Source organism: Protopterus annectens, chromosome 8.part1 (assembly GCF_019279795.1).
Source record: "Protopterus annectens isolate FY-2018-M chromosome 8.part1, PAN1.0, whole genome shotgun sequence".
In the NCBI taxonomy this organism is placed as follows: Eukaryota; Metazoa; Chordata; order Ceratodontiformes; family Protopteridae; genus Protopterus; species Protopterus annectens.
Genome location: NC_056742.1, coordinates 278205308 through 278229159, shown reverse-complemented (window position 1 = coordinate 278229159; position 23852 = coordinate 278205308). Strand labels below are relative to the sequence as shown.

The window sequence follows — 23852 nt, the reverse complement described above, 5'->3', positions numbered from 1 at the left end:
GGCACTCAAAAACTGAAATGTCAAAGATAACAATGACAAAAACAAACGGAAAGTGTATGACTGCAAACCACAACAGTATTACACATGCAAGTAAAATGAACTTCAAATACCACAGATGCATTTTTTGTTTCTTATATGTCAAACACGTTTCTGTTATTTATTTTTTCAGAAATATGAAAATTTCCTATCCAACAGCTGTAGGATGGCAGGCACATAATTATGGTAGCAAATGGGACTAACAAGTTTCACTTACATAATTAGTTGTATAACCTTCATGGCTTTGAAATGACAAAAAGAAAGTGAGCTCCTGTTATACTTGTTCTTTGTGACATTTCAAAGTGGAGTTACTTATAATATTTATTATAACCAGATACAGGCATATATGAAGTAATCAAGCTGCTCCTTACTTTTACTGCTAATGGGGGCTCTACAGTGCTGAGCTAGTTTCTTGTACTTGAAAAACATACTAAGGTTCTTCATTTAACATAAAAAAGTATCAGATTTGAATACAGATAATCTAAGTTGAAAATTTACAAGAACAGTGTAAAAAACTAATGCTGATATATATCTTAAACTTAATATCACTGAAAAAGAAACCGTTTAAATAATGTCCAATACTAATGAAACCTACATTAAGGTATAAAAAGCACCCTGCAGAATGTTGGTAGCCAAATAGAGGACAATACAATACATATATGTGCCTCAGGAAATTTCATATGTATAGCTTTAGGATCTGTCTGGCTTATTATGCATACAGTAATACGAACAAAGGAGAAACACAAGCAGAGGGAAAGCCTTTAGCTCAGTATACATTTACACAAGACCTTACGGGTTATGTTAATGTCAAAGACTGAAACCAAATTATTCCTAGGTTATCCAGTCTGCATCAGCCAAAGGGAAAGTCATTTATCATGTAGTCACACTGTATAATGGAGAAAAGTAAAAGAAAAGAGGATATGTGGAAATGACTGGATCATTTTTCAAAGTTCAGCGCAAATTTAACATCTAAAATGTTAATGCTGTTAAATTTGTAATGAATCAATGAGGGAGGGGTATATTTTTTATTTGAGCACTGGAATTCATGTGGTAGGTGACAGCTCCTCAGCTTACTTACTTTGTCATCATCGTCATCATCGTCTCCAATGTCCATGTCCTAAAAAACAAGTCAAAATACATTACTGTATTAAACTAAAATAATTTAATGTGGTACAGATGTACTAGACAAACATTTGCTGAATATAGTGGTGGTGGTCTGATACACAGTAGGGAACGTCTCAGCATACTGTTCACAGTCTTCCTTCAATCTCTTGAAGAGAAGCTTTGTTTCACATATTCTTTGTAATGTTTTCAAAACACAACTGCTTTTATTCAAACAGTAATCTTTCAGTAGCTGTACAATAATTGTTAAATCTGAGGGTGCAATTTTATTTCAGAATAAAGCTAAGTTAACGACACATATTACTTAAAGATAATTCTAAAACAATTATTTGTTTAGCTCTCATATACATTAAAATTGAGATGGCTCATACACACTTCTCACTATGACTAATTACATGACAAAGATATAAGAATTCTCAAACTGACAGTAACAATGTCATGAAGACAGACAGACATTAATACTAATTCAGCAAGCAGCAAAATAAATACAAGGTTGCCAGAGCCATCAACTACTATAACTTGAGTACAGAAGCATGCAGTCCCTAGCCAACTAAATTAACAAGTTTTTTGCATTTTGAGACCATTTACAGAACCATTTGAAATGCTGGGACCCACTAGAATGAGTCACGAAACATGAAGACTGAATGGCTGAAAAAACTCATTCCATATACTAAGCCCGAGACGGTCCTTTTCCTTAATGTTTCCTTTTCTCTAAGGTATGTTGAGCTTGGAGTTGGTATATATAAGTTCAGGGGTGTGAGGGGATTGCCTCCCTGCAAAAAATACATTTAAAGAGCAGCAATGTTTGAGATTAACTGTTCTTCCGAAGTTTCAAATTTTTTTTTTGGCTTGTAGGCACTTGGCATTTTTAGTGCAGAGACTTCAATAACTAAAATGCAGAGTATTGGTCTCTTCCCCTTTAAACTGGATTTTAGATTGTGGGATCACCATCCAAGTGTATTTCTAAACGTGCATTTAGTACATGGGAACATTCATTTTCTTGTATGGATCGGAAAGGAAATACAAATATTTCTGTCCGTGTAAGTAAAGGAGGCTTACATATACCAGAACTGATACTGGTGATGCAACTGTTACTGCATCAACACATTTCAAAAACTGCTCTCAGATTATTTATTTGTTTATTTCAGTTTTCATCTCAGTCCAACTCAATTCCATCTTTGTCCCCTAGCTATGCTGACATCTGCTAAATAGGGCTCTCTATTTCTCAAATGCTTATTTGTTTCCTTTCCTCACTGGAGCCTTTACTGGCTATAGACAGTGAAATCAGCAGAAAGGAAGACCATTGGAACTGCCCCTACATTTATTGTTCTTTACTTCCTAGTAGCCAAAGTGATCAGAACACAAATCTGCATACTTATGCATGCACATTCAGCTTTGTGTATGCTCCACTAGCTCAGAAGTCTGAAATGTTGTGCTTGTTAGCCTTTTCTGTGAACTGTAACATCTCATTTCTCAACCTCTCGCGCAAAAGAAAAGGAAAGAAAACCAAGACACTGTTCAGCCTTATCCAATCTTTGTCAGCCTCCTGACTCTCGAATCACTCTCCACATAAAGGCCATTGAAAATACAGACTCACTTATGTTTATTAACATACATTTAATTTTTTGACAAAAAACAAACGTACAATGTGTTTTTAAAGTTTTTTTTTTTATTTTGTTGTTAAAGTAAACTATTTTTATTTAGAAAATTGTTAGTCAAATTATCACAAGACCAATATCTGACAAACTTCTAACAAGTTACTTACTACGCAACTCACATTTATACAAAGCTGAAATAAATGAAGCAATCTAAACCAAAAATTAGGAATATAACATTCTGCTAAAATGTACAACGATTCACAATGAACCCTAAAATATGTCTAAAAAGGTTTATGTCACTTATATGAAATATTAATAGGAGCCATCCTCTTCAGGGCTCTACAACTGCCCTAACTCCCTATCATCTGTCTGCTTTTTGAAAATGCTCCTTGTGTGTGTGTGTAAATAATACTGTCAACTATTGTAACTGTAGTATAATCAACGCAGTCACTTCTGGACTGCAAACTAGTTTCACTGATGACAAATCCTGTTTTTTTTTTTTTTTAACAACATACTCTTAAAAGCCTCTGTCCACATTTTCTGCATACCATAAACATGACAGGACTAAATGTGAAGGCTCAAACTTGTTTGTTTTAAAGAAGGACAGTTGTGTGAGATACTTTAATCAATAAGCACATTTTCAAGATAGAAACTCCTTCAGCAGCATTATAAGAAATGCACATCTCTTCACTGTTCCTGCCCGGCCTGTTTTTGTAAGCAGACAAAGGTCTTACCGAGTGAACTCTTACCTCATGCTGCTGCTCCTCAAGTGTCAGCAACCCCACCAGACATTTCTGTATTTTGGGATGTAACCCATCTAATCTAAGTGCTTTCCCCTCGGCCTTACTGCTAAGTAACTATGTCTGTATCTTCCCTTGCTCTAATGGAAAATGTGTCTACTTGTTAGTATCTGCTCTCACCTCCCCTTCCACGCCAAAACCCTTATCACACTTTCTTTTGTAAACACTGAAACAACATATTTATGCATATTCCACCTGCTCTTGTTTCCTTGTACTTCCTGCCCCCTGCCCACAATTTATCACCATCCTTGCCTTTTTCTTCAGCTCAGCTACCCAGCTAGGGCCTTCTTCAAGTCTTTAGTCCCTTCAGGCATTTCTTTCTCCAAAGGCACCTTGAACCTTGTGACAACATTGGGCACCCTTTCTCCTGACATTCCCATTGCTATTCCCCCACCAAGGTAGTTCACTTTCTTCTTCCATATCCTCTATACCTCTTATTAACCTTTAGAACTGCTTTACCTTTCTTCTCCAATCTCTCATGCTTTCTCATTTAAAGTTTACAGTAAATAATTCACTCACTCAGACTTATCTTGCTCACCAATGTCCTTCCTCATTATTTCTGATATTTTCAAATAACCTGATTCCTTCTAGTGCCATCAACGTTGCCTTGGTTCCTTTCTGTGCTGCCCTTGTCTTAAAAATAAACCATATTGTAGCTATTTGCTTGGTGCTTGGGGGGGGGGGTCCACTAGCAGAGCAGAGTATAAAGTGTCTTTGTTTACATTATGTCTCCCTTTATGTGAGACGCAAAGTTGTCATAGTAAAGCAGTTTCACTAAAAATATATTTAAAGGCATATTTTTTAGAACTATGCTATTTTTTTGTTTTAGTTACTGAATCTAGCACATTAAGAACAGTTTCATGTTCAGTTTTGTTTGCTAAATTTATAACTGTCCATATCTGCTGATGTGCAGCTCAGATTTTGATGTCTTACAAAAATACATCAATGTACAGTTACTGACTTTGGACACTCATTTTCTGATTGACAACACATGGAAACATAAAACCATATTATTCAAATGTTTTATTCACTTTTATGTCTTTTAATGCTTATATCAATTTCATCTCAGGTTAGGTTAAGGCAAAAAAAATCTGTGTGCATGTGTCTCATACTGAGACCAGATTGCCTACTTCTAAAATACATGGGAACTTGTCTTATTGAAAACAGATACAACTGCACAGCCTCTCACCGTCTGTGAGAAAGGTGTTTTACGGTAAATTAAGTAACGTCTGTCCACACTGTCACTTGTTTGGCATTTATTCAGAAAGTCAAGTTCGAGTTTAAAGCTTAAGGTAGAAAGGACTAGCCAAGGGCAAATAAAAAAATATATCTTTAGAAATAATTAAAAAACAACAAAAAATGTAATGTGACAGGTCCAAGAATTGGGACATTGTGAAAGGAATAGCACAAGCAGGACAAGAAGAGGAAAAGGGAGACATGTGAGGTGCTTGGGATACAGGCCACCTCAGTAATTCACCAGAAAAAAGGAAAGAAACTCACAAAAGAACATGGAAACCACAGAATCTAGTAGACTGGCAATCTGGCAAGAAAGGATATAATAAGCTTGGACAGAATTAGGCAACAGAAGAGCACTAGGCAGTATAGGGTTGGAAAAATAAGTGGCAGAAAGGCAGAAGGAATAAGAACATGGTAAAAGGTTGTAAGAGGAGTACAGGCAAGTGGAGTGGCACAGAGGACTGTAAATGGAGAAAGTGGGTTTAACACCCCTGCAATGGCCCAGTAATCAAAGAGCCTCAATCCTCACCACTGGCAAAAGAGAGGGATGTATACAATGGGAGGATGACAAGTACACACACACTAAAGTACAAGTTCTCTTAAAAGCACACAGATCAGTCAATCTGAAGCTGTTTCTCCCTCTTTCTCCAGATCCCCAATAAGACTCCCCACTGGCACAGCTATAGGGTTGAGATCTCAGCCGAGTGGCCAAGCTAAGACCTCCAACACCCTCTCTGTCCAACCAGTGCTTTGTGTCCCTGCCCAGGTAGCTAACACAAACACATACTTTGAGATCTGATTTATATACAAACACACACATACACCTTGGGAAGGCTGCCACAGGTTTACTAGCTTATGCCCCCTTCTGTCCAGCCTATAAGGTAGTACCAGCTGCCACCAGCCACCCTTACTTATCAGCTACTATAAGGCCCTTACAAAGGGTGTCCAATCCTACTGTGTAATGTTACTATTAATCCAAGTGGTAGTTTTGACCAAGCAAAGCTACTGGAGTGGCCTATACAGTGTCACTATATACATATGCAAGTACTTAAGAGCTTAAATATGTTTCACAAATATCAGCCACAAAGATACTGTAGATTTAAATACATTTAATAAATAATAAAAGAACAAGACAATACTCAGAAAACAAACACAGTTACTTCAGAGTTCAAAATCACAGGAAATATATTAAAACACTGTAGGTTAGTCTCAAATAAATACAGAAAACCTCTAAACTAATCTTTACTATATTCCTATCTATATCTAAGAGAAATATTAGGCCCTAAATCTTACTTACAGACAACACGCAGGCAGAAATTCTGAGTGGATGTTTCTATTGTCCAAGACAAGATACAAAATGCCCAGTGTCTCTCTGACAGAGTTCTTAAATTAATAATAAACATTATTGCTGGGTTAGCTTGGATGACATCACTCTTTTTCACATGACTTCAGTCCCCAGGCTAAACAGATACTAACTGAATTTTAACATCTCTGTGCAGTACATATCTCTCAGAAGTTTGCAGAACTTGGAAGTCATAAAACAATAAAATGGTTTTACATTTGAAACCTAGTAATTATTTCTGTTTCAAGACAATACAAAAACTTCTAGCTTTAGACATTGTGTCTGCTGCTAAAGTGAATTGAGAGATAACACAATCATAAAACACTAATTTCAACTTATTTTCTTGAAGTTTTGCAAGTTAACTCTGTATGTTCCAGCTTCTACTGTTAAAACATACTTTGCAAAGGTATACAGTTTATATACGTTTCTGTTCTTTTCCAGAAGGGTACACTGTGGACACATCCTTGAAGCTCAGTACTGTACAAACTCTGTTCAACACACACTTCTGCATCAGTAGTTTAATATATACATAACATAGGTCTCTCACCTTTGTAAGACAAGCATATGAATCATGTTGATATTCACAAATGACATATGATTATTTACAAAATTCCAGATAGCTGGGCTGGCAGTGTCACAGTGGGATATATAGTTACAAAAGAAACAATAACAAAGACAGGTGAACTAAGAGGTGATGCGAAAGAGCAAGAGATGACCAAGCAGGAGTCAGCAACATAAGCCAAGCATGAGGTAAGTGAGCAGGGAGGGACACTCAGATAGATGAAGAATAGCAGACAACAGTGGTAAGTGTTTGTAAGAGTACAAGAGGGATACAAATGGGATCAGCTGCATGAAAGTGTGAGAAGCAGCTAATACAGCCAGTAAGGAAGACTTGGGTGATGGAAGTGGTGTAGGGAATGTTGCAGACAGGCGGGTGTATTGGGATGGGACAGAAAGTAAAGGAGATAAGAGCCAGAGCATGACTAGATGTTCAGTCACCATGAGGATTAAGAGTCTTGATAATGGAAAAAAGAGGGCAGCAGTCCACTGTGAAATCAATCTCTGGGTTCAGACTTAGTAAGACACAGGAAGTGATGATCAAAGTGCCCGCCAAGAGGTAGGGGTAGTGCATGTAGGCACTAATGACCAATGGCCTGCATGTCAGCGCAGTACTAAACCATCTTATTTCCCATAATATATTTATGCTATGGTAGGAAGAATAATAGCCCGTGCTGCTCTGTGCACTAAAAAGATCAATGCAAGTCAGCCCAGTGGCAAAGAAGGATACAGCCTTGATCATGACCTAGGCGACCAGAGTTCAACTGGCAGCTCGTATGAGTTAAGGGCTGGCAGGCAAGGATGGATGGATGGCTTCTATCCTGGGAGGGAGGGTGATGGCTCCTGACTGGCAATAGCTGTCTGTCCAGTGTTCCAAAAAGCAACACTCAGAAAGATTATGCTGTGTGCCATCCAAACCTGGTTGTGGTATTTCAAGTCTTACATGTGAAGGTTCAAATATGCACAGACACAGGGGGAACATAAGTAGCCCTTAAAGTGATGTAGGTGAACATGTTAACATCAGAAAGAGGAGTTAGGAGTAGTACACAAAACGCGGTCTTGCAGAGTGCAGAGAGCCTCCAATACATGGTCGGATGTTGGCCCCCTGCACAATGACTCCCTGCTGGATTTGAAAGGATGAAAGTTCCCACCTCTGGGAAATCAGGGCTGGGATGCAATAGGGAAGGCTAAGTGGCTGGTCAGCAAAGGATGTAAAAAGATAAAGAACAATATCTATCTATGGATGTACCGCTGTTTCTGGTTTTCTTATGGCACACTACAGACTCTTTATGGCCCTATCTTTCTGGGTTGGCTGACCATCCACCTCACTTCTGGAGTTATATCTTCCCTTCCATTTTCTGTTCTCGCTGACTAAATTGCTGAAAAATGCTGTATGAACCTGTTCTCAAAGCTCTTGATAAAGCACTGGAAAATGCTGTTTGTGTATGTAAAAAAAAAAAAACAAACTATCCATGTGCTTTGGAGTACCATTGGTTCTGTTTTTCTTACTGCATACTAAAGGTTCCTCCTAAAACTGGCTACTTCACTTCCGGGGTCATGTCTTCTCTTCCACATTTGCTCTCTCTGACTAAACTTCTGAAACATATTGTATGAACTTGTTATTAAAGCTCCTGATCAAGCACGGAAAAATGCAGTTTATGTACATAGAAACACTACTGGTTGTGGAAGAGTAATCAAATATTAGGCTAAAGACTTGGAAACAGTTTCTCCCCCTCTCAAAGTCATCCCTGGTTCTGTTTTGCATAGCTGTTCCTCATATTTCTTCTCTTTATGGTTCTGCTACTTTCCTTCTGTTACAAGCCAAATTGCTCCAGGTGTTAATGCCTTCCATCTGCTCCTGGCGTCTCTTTCTCTTTGTCTCTGGCTATACAACAGCAAAGCAATTAATGAAGCAGGTGTCCCTGCTCTAGCTTATGTCCTGTAGAGTACTGTTTATGCAGGTGTTACCTTTCAGATGTAGAATGCACTCACAATAAGTTAGCACTGGGTCTTTATTACTGGGTCTTTATAGGTAATGCAGGAAAGGATGCTAGGGATGATCTTGGAGCTACTTATAAAAGAAGGAATTTTTGAGTGGACGTAGAACATAACTTTGGATCTCAAGTGGCAGATTTACAGCTGGAAGCTTATACGCCTGTGGTTTTTGATCCTCCATAGGCTGGCCAGGAAGAATAATGTCAGTAATCCAATCTGTTGGAGATGTGAGGAAATAGCAGTACTTAAGGAATAGTATGTATCATTTTGGTTTATTTATACTAAATCTGAAGCCATCAGGAAATGAGGGGGTTATGTAAATAATTTGGTGTGACTGAATTCACTTATCTCAATGGCTGTCATCAATGCAGTTTATAGGTATGTGCTAAGCTAACTAATCTTGTAAGCAATTTCAAGCTTAGCCAATTTCCCTTAAAGGGGAAACTTAAACCTTGTACCTTGTGTCTGTAAAGCAGACATCTTAATCATTATGCCAAGCCTTCTTCCACTTTCCCTTATTGTTCTGAAGCAATATTACAGAATTATAAGGTTTATGTGAGTTAGGTCCCACAAATATACTGCTTGTCTACAGAAGCTGAATGATCCTCCTGCCCTAGCAGTGGTAGCTTGGGAAGGCTGATACCAGGCAATTTTTAGACTGAGTACCCATAATGCATATAACCCTTCAGTAGTCAATGGAGGAGAAGGAGGAGGAGGAAAGGAAGAATAATCTGCTGCATTGATAACTATGTTCTGAGTATGTTGACATTTTGTGTGGAATTAAACTCCTTCATAACTTTGCAATAATGAGTCTAGTGCCAGTACTGATCAGTACTGTTCAGAATGTGGCACAGTTAGATGAAACTGTGACAATGCCATTCGAAACCAAAAAATCACCAAACAGCTGAGCAGGGGTGGCTCGTGCTATTGGGCTGCAGGACTCCAGCCCTCCCAGCTGTAAACAACACAGAAAAAATAGGAAAAAATAAATAAACGCAAGTCCCAAAACTTCTGGAGCATGCGCACAGAATCAGGACTGCTGGTGAAACAGTCCAGATTGGAAGACAGCATGCAACAGCAGAGATCCCAGAAGTCTATGTAGTTACAACTGCAACGTCTGCAGGCTGGGTAGCACTCTCATGGGAAGGACGGGACTTTTCTCTTGCAGATTTTGTACTGTGCTTCTAGACCTTTTCTAGTGCTGATTGACAGCTTTGTAACTGGGCAACTCATCAGGTAGGACTGGTGTGTGTGTGTAATGCCCCAGTTAAATCTACCCGGTGGCTAGACTCAAACCCTGTACCTTGAGAGCGGGTAGCAAGAGCTTGAATTCCCTACCACCATCACTTGTGAAATTTTTGCCTCATATTTTTTTTCTGTTCTGTTCCTCATAAAATCTGTGGCTTTCCTGTTGGATTTTTAATTCACTAAATAATGGTGGGCATTTGAATTTCAGACTTAATATTCTTCAGAAAGTACATGGTAACACAAAACCTTTTATTTTAGCAATTTACTGTTTATAAGATCAATATTTGAAATGTGTCCCTATTTTTGGGGGTTTATTCCCCATTTATTGGCTTTGTCCAGGTTTTTTCTGCTAAGCAGTTGACAGCTATGGTGAGAACTGAATTCACTGAATATGCTTGGGGGCTGTATTTCCCCCATTATTGGCTTTGTCTATGTGTTTTGTGTGAAGAAGTTGAGAGCTATGGTGAGAACTGAATTCACTACATGATAGCCATTTACATTTCAGTCTATGTGTCTTTCAAAAAACAGCTGATCTGGCATAGTGATATGTTTCTCTGAGTGTAGTGCACAGGGTCCGGGTTCAAGACTTGGCAGTGAAATGCATGGTGGTAACACAGCATTTTATTCTAGCAACTTTCCAAGATTATACAAGTAATGTTTAAAATGTGTCCCTAGTTTTAGGGCTTTTGTCCCCCTCCTCAATAAATTTTGGCTTTTTCCAGATTTCTTGTGCTTCAAAGTTGAGAGATACACTTGAGCGTCGAGTGAATTTTACAAGGAACTGAGAGCTTGAAGAGAGTTTAGTGCTGCTTATGCAGAGTCTGCTTGTATTGTTAATAGCACAACAGGTAGTGTACTTACTTTTGATTCAGAAGGCTGTGGATTCTACTCCCACAGTATATAGATACATTGCTGATACTGTACTGTGTTGTACTATTAAAGGGAGTGGATGCTGCAGTCCTGTGAATGTCCTCTTTGGTGGAGTTACCTAGTAATGATGAACCTGTTATCAGTTTGCCATCCACTCCCTATTGCAATATTACTAACCTATTATTTTTTTAATATAACATAGGCAAGTTATTCCTCAAGGGCAACAGGCACTTTTTTGTAGATGAAACAATGAAATATAAAGTTGTTTGCTAGCAGCAACCTCTTCATTAGTTACATATCTCTCTAGTGTGGAATTATTTAGCTGACTTTTACTTCTGCAGAGATTGTGCATATTTACTGATACTAGTGGACTGTAGAAGTTTGAATAGACTTTTATGATGCAAATGTTCTGAACTGGGCAGTTTTGTCATTATTGGTGCATTCTTTTTATTTCATTGTTTACTGGAAAAAAATGTTTAAAACAATAAATTTAAAATGCCACCTAACAACTGTAATGTATTACACAAGGAATCTAATTTAATACAATCAGGATGGTGTATCAAAGAACACAAGTATGTTTCCTGTGCAAGGGGCCTGTGATTTGAAAACAGCCCAAAGTTAATCTCTATCTGCCACTGGGCAGATGTAATTTCTTTGAATGTGGGTTTCAATGCTGTTTCAATGAATGTGAGTTTCAAGGGCAGATAAGTTTTAATGCTAAGTCTATTTTCATTGTGAGACTGCAATGGTTTGTTTACCAGATGTCTGTTAGTGTTTGTGCTGTCAAATGTAGAATAAAACTTTTAAATGAAATCCAAATCATTGTAGAAGTAACGCAGTATGCACATTACAGTGTTTAGAATAAATGGGGTGAAACAGCCAAGTAATGGCACATTGGAATAGCTGCAAGGGGGGAGGCCCCATTCAACCATGATTTTGTGAGGGGGGAAGGGCGGCAAACTCAGACAGCCCCGGCTGAACTATACCTCTTAACTGTCCAGATTTTTGCAGAATGAATAGATTTTTGCTTCTTATTTTTGGTTTGTTCCTCATAAAATTTGTGGTTTTTCTGGCAAATCATTTAGGAGTGAAGTCACTAAATAATGACAGGCATTGAGTTTCAGACATCATACTCATCACAAAAATGCATGCTAAAGCAAGACCTGTTATTCTGTCAACTACGTTTATACAAGAGCAATGTTTATTACTGTTTGCATGTTCCCCCAATATATTTTGGCCTTGCCCAGATTTCCTGCATTAAGAGGTTGAGAGGTACGTGGAAATAAATCTCTTTATAGAATTAGGTATATCCAAACCTCTCAACTGTCCCCAATTTTGGCTCAAAATGTTGCTCTCCCCTAATAATCCTTCCACAAAATGGCAAATTTGGAAGAAAATGTGGAGAGTTTAAAATTAATAAATAATTGTAATGATCGGAGTTATAGATTACTTTTAATTTCAGAAATGCACGTAGATTCTCTTATTTTGTCAGCTGCTCATGTTAACAGTACTAATATTAAAAAAGTGTCCCTTCTTTGACAGGTTCCCAGCTGTATTGTGGCTATTTTATATTTTTGCATCACATTTTTTTGTTCCATTTTTCATAAAACTGTGGTTTTCTGGCAAATTAGTTGCAAATCATAAAAGATTGAAGTTAGAAAATAATGACATACATTTGAGTTTCAGATTTCATACCCTACAGAAAATTCATACTAATGCAAGACCTACTATGCTATTATCTTTCTAAGTTTATAAGAGCAATATTTAAAATGGTCCTTATTTTTGGGCCTTTGTCCCACTTCTGTTTATGGCTTTGCCCAGATTTATTGCTCTGAGGCTGAGAGGTATGACAAATGTGTCAGGGACATCACCGTCAGCTAGAGACATTTCAAATTGTGACATACTTGTTGCACCCACTCCCCCACGTAGTGACTCTGGATGTGTCCAAGCAAGGCAAGCAGCAGTTATGCAGTGTAAGTGTGCAGAGTATCCCCCATCCAAGAGAGACACAAGTATTACAGTGACTTTCCATCTGTTCTTGATTTTGCAATATGTTCTGGTTTTCTGTCATATTTTTATACTGTTGATTTATTCAGAAAATGCATGTTATTGCAGTGCCTATTGCTCTGTGTTTAAGTAGCAATGCTTTAATGACTATCAGGTAAGCGTGTCTGAGACTGTAAGATGCAAGTAATCTTTAATAAGCATACTGTTAAAGAATTACCAACAATGAAAACCTTTTTGCTGTTGCCATGCAGAGAATATTTACATAACTAGATAGCATACAAGCCTTAGGTATTGAAATGTATATGACAGTATTTGTAATAAAGGACAGGATTACAGTATTTTCAGAACATCATTACATTTGTTGGAGACTTGCAGTCATCTTTGCAGGCTTTACCTGTAAACTAAACAGAATGCCAATCTATCACGTGTGGTCCATAACCTGTGCAGTAATCCTTTAAGCAATGTATGTTGAGCTTGTTTCTTGTTTGCTGTTCATTTTTTACTTTGATCATGTTTTCCCCATGAAACAAGTGGATAGTTGTTGTAAGGCAGCCTGTCTTTTTTTGGATAAGAAACATTTTTACAAGTGGGGTATGACAGAGATTGCTACTTTCAGCATGTTACTTGGTACTTTTATAAAGCTGAATATACATTATAATTAGAACTGCAGTACAAGAAGAAGTGGTTTAAGTTGAGTGCTGCTTGTTTTTTTATACTTGATTTTGACTGGCATTTCAGTAATGTTTTTAAAAAGTAATTTATTTGCTCATGCCTCACAACCTTTTTGTTTCCATCTAGATATTAAGTAAGCTGTCATGTAGCCAATGCATTGAAATATTTTTTTCTTCTACAATTCATTTTGTCTTGATTGGACTCTTATACTGACTGTTTGGCACCCAGAGCAGCGTATTTAATTAAAGTCCCAGTTTTTGTGTTTTTTGCATAGCCTCACCCCTTTCTAATTGGCCCCACACCTCCCCATTGGCCCCACACATTCAGCTGTCTCCTGCAGCCCCCCCTTTGATTTGAAGTCACCAGCCGCCACTGCAGCTGAGAAATGATAAACAGCTCAGAGTATGCTTCTTTTTTTTTACCCAAAAGTAGCCATTCTTTCTCAAAACAAAGTTATTTTACTGATTTTCAGTTATAATGTCAAAACTAACCACAACCTAATTGAAGGTATCAGACTTTAACCTTCCACATCCATGAATAGTGTAGATGGCATTTTGAACTTAATAAAATCTGTCTGTGTAAAAATGGTACTGGACTCGGAGAATAGCTCAGACCTAAACATCACCTTACACCTAATGCAGCAAAGGTTTTGCATTAATGCTGTTACTTGACACTATTATGTCCTAAACAGTCTGCACTGTAGCAAAAATTAACTTCTGTGTCAAACTGGATCTTGTGCCTGGTAGGAAAATGTACTACAACATTTAATTATTTTGCGCTTCAAAGATCTTATCAGTGCCCAGCATTCTTTCCTTTTTGATATAGTGATAGATGCATAATCATTATCACATGACTTAACAGCTAGCATAAATTACCTGGAAGGTTGCACTAAGCTGTTCTTAAGACTAATTGTTCATTGAAGATGAAAGAAATATAACTATGACAGCTCTTAATTTTTGATGAGGCAGTTTGATTCTCAGCACTGCCTTTTCAATGTCATATGACAATGTCTGAGGAAGCTTTAAAACATTTGGAATCCAAGATGTTATATCAGTAGACATATCCCTATTTTACTCCCTTGCGGGAGACCATAAATTCTGATGTTATTTTTTCTTAGACAACTTTCTTGATCCACCAGTTTCTGACACAGTTTTATTATTTTGTAACATAAAACAGAACTGAAACTCAGTTTTATTTTAATCATACATCAATATCTGAAACAGTGACTTTTGTATATTTTACTTTTCTTGATGATGTGCTACAACTGACTTGTGTAGAATGTAAGTGTTCCACCCTTATGGTAAGATTTTGGATTGCAGACATATTGCTCTTTTAGAAAACTAATGATAAATGACACAAAATAACTAAATGTCCCATTTGATTCTGCTGAATGAAAAATAAATACGTTCTATAAGGTTCCTATACTGAGCTAATGGCTCTAACCAGAAAAGAAGCCATACTACCCACATATTACTTAGCCTACATGATGTAGTTCTGGCACAGAAAGAGAACCACATTCAGGGTCTGAAGACCTTCAGCCATAAGAGATAATATTTATGCCACATGCTGTCAACTCAGTGTAAAGTCTCCATTACAGCCATTTATCTTTATTTTAATAGGAAATTGTATGCTGATCTCTGTCGATAAGCAGGTAGAAGGGAAAACCCTGCTTATTGAATCCCTTTGTACATCATCTAGCACAAGCTCAGGTGGGAATATACATTTTTTTTTTGTCCTACAACAAAATAATACAGGGGATTCTTTTACTAGACTGCAACACTTGAAAGGGAAGAACACACAGTATGTCATGAACAGAGTGGATCAAAGATGTACCATCACTTTCCTTAGCATTTACAGGGAGCAGCATTTATCACCTTGCCAATATCATTAGGAAATAAAATCCATCACAGATCTAGAAACCAGTTTAGAAATACCATCCATGCTGTGATCTGAAGAAAACATTACCTATGGTCTTATTACCAAAAATGCTATTGTCCAGACTACTACAAATAGCGGCTGTCATGAAGCGGTCAGGATATTTCAAGCCCTGAGGAACATCAGACATGATATCAACAGTGGCACCAGAAATGGAACATGGAAAAAATTACAGAAAACTATAGCCTAAAATAGCTCTGACAAGAAGAGAGGTCTTTATTGATACCCTCGTGAAAGCTGGAGGGCAAAAAAAAAGTAATGAAAAAGAAAAAAATACAACACCACTAGCACAAAAGATCTGCAATCACAAGACAACAGTAAGAAAATGTTAGGCTCAAATGTAAAAAACAAACCAGGGGCAAGGTGGGATTCTGTACCCAAAGGGAAAGCAAAGCACTGCCAATAGCCTGCTAATATCAAAGGTAACAAACAGGGGCAAGGTGGTATTCTGGAAAAGTACTAATACCCAAAGGAAAACTGTAGCACTTCCATAGACAGCCAAGCACACCAATGCAGCTAAAACAAAATTTTATGTAACTGACAAGAATGAAAATATAAAGCAAAGAGGAAACAGCATACTATCTATGTGATCAAAATCTCCAGTATAGCTCCAGGGCAATACAATACAAGGAAAATGAAGCAGAAAACATTGTTTATCTAATTGAGAGAGAGAGATACATAACCACAACTAACTGCACAACCTTAATGATGTCTTACAAGAGGCAAGCACAAGTCCAAAAAGATAACCTTTTAAATAAGCTCCAGCTGGCAGAATAAGTCTAGTAGGAGGAAGTCGAACTGGTTAATTCAATTACATATGACACCCCCAACTGGGACACTTGGTGGGATAAATGATCTGCAGTGAAAGCCAGGCATGAGGTGAAACTGGTTGTCATTCCAACCATTTTGAATTTTGTGGCTTTTATCAGGTATCCAATACACAAGGACTTTGGTGCTCTGCAGTTCTATATTTCTGTAAAGGCACAGTTTCTGCTTACTGCATTTTGTTTTTCAGTAATGATGTATTTATAATTGTCTGGTACTTTTTTTTTTGGGGGGGGGGGGTTCCAATGAATACAATTGTGTGCTGTGTACCATCTCAACCACATGTCTTGAAACTGACCACATCTGTACAGGTAAATGGGAATATCCTACCTGATTTAACTCATCTAGTTATTAATTTGCAGTACTGACCTCAGCACTTCAAAACAGTTGCCAATTCCTCAACATTACATCAAAAATGTTACTTTACAAATTCAGTCAGAAATCCATTTATCTTGATAAGCAACATCTCACTCTACTACACATCTGATAGGCAGACACTGCTCAATAGCTACTTGCTAGACATGCCTGTAATATTGTAAATAAAAGCTAAGTTCTTACAATAACCAGTACTACCTATAATTGAATCCTCCTTAGTTGGACAATGAATAGATTTATCTTCTCCATTCCAATTTGCCATTTACTTTGAAAACTCCTCTGCTTGAGGGCAAATAAAACCTATAATGGCACAAAATATGATGCTATATGCAGCACTAGGAAAGTGTGCCTAGCTCCAGAGCACACCAGCTCATGTCAACCACTGAAAAAGCACACTTCCTACAGATCGAAACAAAACAATGAAGCTCTGATGTCTATACAGTTTAGAAGGCTATAAGTGCATGCTCTTGCCCAATCTGAAAGACACGCCAACAGTAGTCAGTGGATGGAAGACCATCAATCATGGAAGGAAGGCAGGGGGATATCCTTGATACAATGAGTAAGATACTGTCATACATCAACTACACATCACAAATGTATTTGTCATATCTAACCTAGGGGAGCCTACAACTGAGGAGAATTCCAAGCATTAATCCTCCAGTGGTGGAAGAAACCAGAAGAATGTCAAGAGGAAGGTCCAGAAAGCTGTGTCATGAAGTACAGCTGCATCAAGGACAGTCTGAGTCCTGGAGTCACACTCCAAGTAATAATATCTGGGCAAAGTTTGAAATTACAACTAAGTGGCCACAGCACAAATTATACAATAGTAACATTCTTGAAGTTAACAGTGGAAGCATCCACACCTCTGGCTGAGTGGCCTTTGTTAGCAGTGATGGCCAGCCACCTGACATTAACAGAATGTAGATTGCAATCCACATGGAAACAGACTGCCTGGCAACTGCCCTTGTCTTCCCATGCAAAGAGGAGAAGAATACATTTTATGTTTTCCTATACTCATACACATGGATTCAAGTAAAACTTAAAGTTGGCACACATTGAAGGTATGAATGGCTCTTTCTTCCCTGATTTCTACCCTACAAACAAACAGGGAAATGGGTGAAATAGTGCAATATCAATTCTCATGCCTACTTTCGGGAGAATTTAGAGGCTACCCTTAAGGGAATCTGGTCCTAGAGAAAGACCAGATATGGTTCCCTAAAGATAAGAGTCTTCAGTTTCAACATTCAGTAAGCAAAGACAATGGCCGCCAGAGAAAACATTTTCCCAGAGATAATCAAAGCCACCAAATCATACTGGGTAGGACAAGCTTGTCAAAATGGAAGTTGCAGTCCAAAGAAAAATACTGGTTCCTCAAAATGAAGACAGTATTCAGAACTCTTTAAAGAACTGCTTAACCAGATGTTAATGGGCAGCAGTTCTGTCATTACTATGATGGGCAGAAAGAGCTGATGCAAGTACCTTGACTATGGAATAACTGAAACCCAAGCCATATCTGGAGAAAGCAGTTGGAATGGAAAGCAGCTCTTTGAACCAGGGCTGTTTGAATATGGGCGAATTGCAGCCCAATCATGGACTCATTGAAACTTTTTGCACAGACATTTGCGAAGGTGAGAGTTATAACATTTTGAACATTTCAGACTTTAATATTACTGAATGTGCAAAACAGGTGTTGTGTAAAGGTACAAAGTTTGTTTTTTTCTGACAATGCAAGTATTCCAAATGTTGTTAATGCACAGGAGGATGATGATAATTTAGAGAATTTAGACAATTTAGATAATTCTCTAATGAATATGACATTACATGAGAATGAATTAGTGGATATTTATTTATGTACATGGATGTTTTTGAAAAATAAAAAAAAATTTGCATTTAACACTGGATATGGGAGGCTGATTGTTCCTAAAGTACCATATAAAAGTGAATTTATTCCACCCAAGAGAAGCATGGCTATAAGCATATTTGAAAAAACATTGTTGAAAATATTGGAGGAAGAACATAAGAAATTTTGTAGAGGGAAGAAAAATACGGATGAATGGAAGGCCTTATCTGATTTAAAGAAGTCCAATAATCAGTATGTGTTTACTCAGGCTGACAAAGGAGGGAATTGGGTAATTCTATCCAGGGACAAATACAATACAATAGCTTTAGATTTGCTGTTGGATGTAAACACTAATATAGAATTGCCTTCCAATATGTTCAAGGAGTATAATTCACAGTTATTAGAATTACTTGAGAGGGGAGAAAGGTTGGGTTTCCTGTCATCCGATGTTAGAAAAAAAATCCAAAGAGTGCTAGATTTTTCATTATTCCCAAAATACATAAAGACATTAGGAACCCACCAGGTCGTCCCATTGTTTCGGGCAGAGGAGCCTATTTGCAAAATGTTGGAATATTTTTGGATTCCTTATTAAAATGCTATTTGGAGAGAGTACAATCATATGTGAAAAATACAAATGATGTATGTATGAAAATAAGGGACATTAAATGGGAGCATGACTTTTACTGGACTAGTGTAGATGTAAAATCTTTATACACTAGTATCAATAGACATCAAGGTTTAAAAGCAGTGGAAAAAATGTTAGGGGATGGACCCAGGACTCACTTTATTCTCAGTTTGTTGGATTTTTGTCTAACTCACAATTGTTTTGAATTTGAAGGAGACATTTCTTACAAAAGGAGGGCACAGCTATTCATATGCAATTTTGTTCATGGCCCATTTTGAAAATTGTTTCATTTATCCCTTAGAATTCTATAAGAACAACGTCATAAAATATGTGAGATTTATTGATGATTTGTTGTTTTTATGTAAAAAATTTTGAGAAATTTGTTTCAGAGATTAAAGAAAACTCTTGGGGGTTAGATTTCACCTATACAATTGGGGGGGAAAGTATCCAGTATTTGGATGTCGAGATATATTTGAGTTTAGACAATAAAATACAATATAAACCATTTCAAAAAAATACAGCAGCTGAGAACTTTTTACATGCTTCAAGCATGCATAGTGACTATCTGCTTAAGTCCTTACCATTTGGAGAATTTAAACGTATTGGGATCAATACTTCAGATAAAAAAAGGATTTATAGTGAATTTAACAAGGTTGAAGAAAGACTTAAAGAACGGGGTTATTCTGATGAGAATATCAGAATAGCCAGAGAGTTAGGTCTTGGGAGGACATCTGGAACCATGAGAAAATCTTGGAGAGAAGTGAATGAAAATTTGGATTCCCACCTAGCAGGTTTGGGGGAAGAGAGGTCTAAGGATAGTATGTTTTTTGTCACCAAATATTCACAGTTTTCTAATACAGTAAGGGAGGTAGCGATGAGATTTTGGCCTATTATCAATGGAGATGACAAAGTAGGAAAACTTTTTCCATCTAAGGTTACCTTTTCATTTAGCAGATATTCAAATTTAAAGGAAATTTTGAATGTTAGAAATATTAATAAATATAGGAAGAATATCAGAAAAGGAACCTTTAGATGTGGAAGTTGCAAAATTTGTAGCAGGGTCAGAAGTTTGACAAAATTAATGATGTAATGTATAGGGCCCTGGAATATTATGATTGCAACTCCACAGGGGTGGTATACATTATAGGATGTGGTTGTATGAGACAGTGGTGGTATATAGGCCAAACAACTAGAAAGGTCAAGCTTAGAATTCTTGAACATTTGGGTGACATAAGACACAAAAGAATGGAAAGTCCTGTTGCCAAACATTTTTGTGAACAACATAAGGTCCCTGAGGGATTCATATTTTGTGTGTTGATAAATTATTACAAATGGAATCTAGGTTTATTCTCAATTATAAAACCTTGTTTCCGAATGGAATGAACATGGAAGTCTAGAATGAATATTTCCACATATTTCTTAGAATAATAATCTATTTTAGGAAAAACCTATTTTTTAGAAAGAATCTAATAGATGTCATAATAACATTTAATAATGTGGTTATTTATTAATAATAGCTTAGGTGGATTACAAATGTTCATATATAATTGATAGTACATTTAATGAAGTCAGAAATCATGAATTTGAATGAAGTCAGCATTTTTAAAGTGAAGTGGTATGGTTGAGTTAATAATTAAATTAATAAATTGCTAAATTAGGGAGCATTAATTATGTAATTAAATGCATTATAAAAGGGGTGGTGTTTGATGCTGTAAAATGTATTCCAGGAGAAGGCGAAGGCCGAGGTACCAGAATTAAAAGAACCTTATCAAACATTCCAGTGTTTGTGTTCCTGTTTCGTATATTAAGCCAAGCCATATAGGTGTCAGAAATAAACGAGAAGCATCTGCATATTGAAACTGGGACAAATAAGATACCTCTTCACTCAAATTAATAAAATCTCATCCACCTGACAGAGTAAGTCTATTAGGAGGAAGTCCAACTGGCAGATTCAATTACATATGTTGGGAGATCTGGTGGGATAAGTGGTCTACAATAAAAGCCAAGAATGAGGTGCAGCTGGCTGTCATCCCAACCAGTTTGGATTTTTGGCTTTTATCAAGATGGTTATCTGTTCCACTAAGAACCTATCAGTCTGAAGTCATACCCCTATCTGATATTAAGAAGCAACAAGGATAACCACCTGTTGTTTTTCCTTGAGCCTCAAATGGGGACAGAATCAATGAGAAAGGCAAATAATGCATACATAAATCTCTACCTGTGTATGTGATGTAGAAAAGACCCTCTGGTAGCTCTTTCTGGAAGACAGAAACAGAGGAATAGTACAAGGAGACTACCATTAAGTTCACTATGCCCAGGGGTGAATAGATGAGACAGTGATGTCCCATGTCCATAGCTCACTGCCACAGTCATACTGCCTCTATGTAGAAGAAGTATAGATGCATGTCTCTTGTTTACGTACCATAAAAAGAGCTAACTGGTAGACCAAGTCACAAGAGGCTCGGGAGTCAGGTGTTCCTCCAGAGCCTTCAGGATGTTGAGGACTATATTTAGCTTCAAATGGAGATATGTAGACCCCCCCACTGTAGGGACCATGTTCACTGAATCAAGAAGAAGGCAAGGTGATCTTCAGACTTCACCAGCGCAGTACATGTTATCAGAAAGGCAAGACCCACATTCAAGTTGCTGGGGGACTGTCAAATGCTACAGGACCCAGTGCCAGGGATTTAAAATCAAAAGAAGACTGACTATGAACTCAACTTTATCTCAAAGATTGAAAGCAACCATGAGGTATATTTTACTTACATCAGAAAACTGAATGGGAAAATCTGAAAATAACAGGTTATCAATAAAAATAAATTATGTCACACAGAAGGTTAAAGACCTATCTATAATCCAGTCAACCTATGTTCAATTAGTGGCACTAGAGCTGAAGGAAACAGACAGGTGGAGGTGGGGGGGGGGGGGTAGAGTCACGCAGCCATTTCTTGCTTGTCCATTGTGGGGGAAGGGAGGAGGCATCAGGCTTTTGTACCTACAACATCTGACAGCTGATGTACAGCTGGCAGCAAATTGCCTTGCAGGGACCATGCTACACACAGCCAAAGATGGTATGCACAGTAAACTGCAAGAGATATTTTCCTTGCCAAGAAGTCAGCAATTGTGAGAATTGCAGTACCACTGTGGGAATTGAGCTATGCTGCTCCATATGTCTTTCTGACTGTTCGACTCCCTAATACTTGTCCCTCAGCTCTCTGAAGATCCACGGTTGGTGAGCATGGATCTGGGGAACAAAATGGGGCTGAAAGGTTTTCAGCTAGGGGAAAGGACAAGCCCAACCTTGTCATGTATGGGGAAGCCTGAGATCTAAAAGAGAGAAGGAAGAAGGAAGGGGTCACAGGTTTCTTGTTCTAACAGTGGCCCAGTGAAATCCAGGACTGGGGACTGGTGAGCTCACCAGGTGAGTGAAGTTCTAATCATTTAGGAGGAACAACTAGGCTAACTGGGTGAAGGCAGAGTCAATAGGATACTAGTGGACAGAGATGCAAGAAAACTAAATAAAAACTAAGCACTCATCTAAATGCAAGTCATATTTTATATGCTTGAAGAAAAAATGTATTCAGACTTCATAATGAGCAAAGAAATATGTCAAGGTGTTGCAGAGACAAGGGGAGACACCCCTTATATAACTAAAGGCATGATAACTGCTACCACTAGTAAACTTAAAAACTTGAAGTTTTATGGGACCAGACAACATATCTAGTGCTTTTCTACACAGAATAAAAAAAAAAACTAAACCACTATCAGTTATTTAAAAAAAATTGTTAGTATGTAGATATGTCCCCAACCTATTGCAACAAGTAGTAGTGGTACAAATTTAAAAAAGGAGGGTAACATCAAACCCCCCAACATGTTAGATGCATCCTGTTGACCTGCGTTTTATGTAAAATCATTAAGAAAGACAAAATGGTGCTTCAAATGACAAAGGAGACCAACTTCTGTTAGATATGGAACAGTATGGGTCTGTTAAATGAAGATCACACCTTCTGAATCCTGTACCACTCTCTAAAGACATAACAGAAGTCCTTCAAAAAGGGCTGAGAGGACATACTGACTGTACTGACCCTGCTACGGCTTATGACATTAATCCACATAACAGAATATTTGGCAAATTAAAAGCATTTAATATCAATCCATGTGTGATTCAATCTGTAAAACATTGGTTAAACAAGAGGATATACAACACATTAGAATGGGGGTTGCCCATTTGTCTCATCAGAGGCTTCCAGTGCCTTTCTATACGGCAATGTACTGGAACCACTAATTTTTCATCTACTGCACTCAGATATGAAAATGGGATGTGGATAGCCAAATAACCTGGCTGCTGCAAACTGGATAAATAATAGCTTTAATAAAGATACAGAAGATCTCCACAAGAGGTCTAACAAAGTATCCATGTGTGTGTGTGCATGTGTGTGTTTTACAGGCTACTAAGAAGTGATCAATACCATGTTATTAAGGTAATGACTGATCTGGCTCTATGTCCACAAAGAACAGACAGGGTAACTCTTCCAAAAAAACAGACTCCAGGCAGGTAAGGTTATTAGTGCTTTTGTTCCCTTTATTCGCACTCCAAAATGGAACTTCATCAGATACACACACCTTAACCTCTTCCCTCTTTTTATACACAATTCATTAAAGCAATTGCCCCAATGAACACACTTTACAATTAATTAAACTTGAAATTTGATTCCACCATTTAAAAACCATCAGTAGACATTTTAAAAGTATATAAATGTATATACAC

General features: G+C 37.5%; 1 protein-coding gene across 1 annotated transcript in view; it reads right to left on the bottom strand.

The window, feature by feature from the left end:
* MCTP2 (multiple C2 and transmembrane domain containing 2) overlaps positions 1-23852 on the bottom strand; it is a 2216888-nt gene that overhangs the window by 300554 nt on the left and 1892482 nt on the right. Inside the window, exon 18 of the mRNA XM_044081878.1 lies at positions 1115-1153. Coding sequence (XP_043937813.1) covers positions 1115-1153 — 39 coding nt within the window. The remainder of the gene's footprint in view (positions 1-1114; positions 1154-23852) is intronic.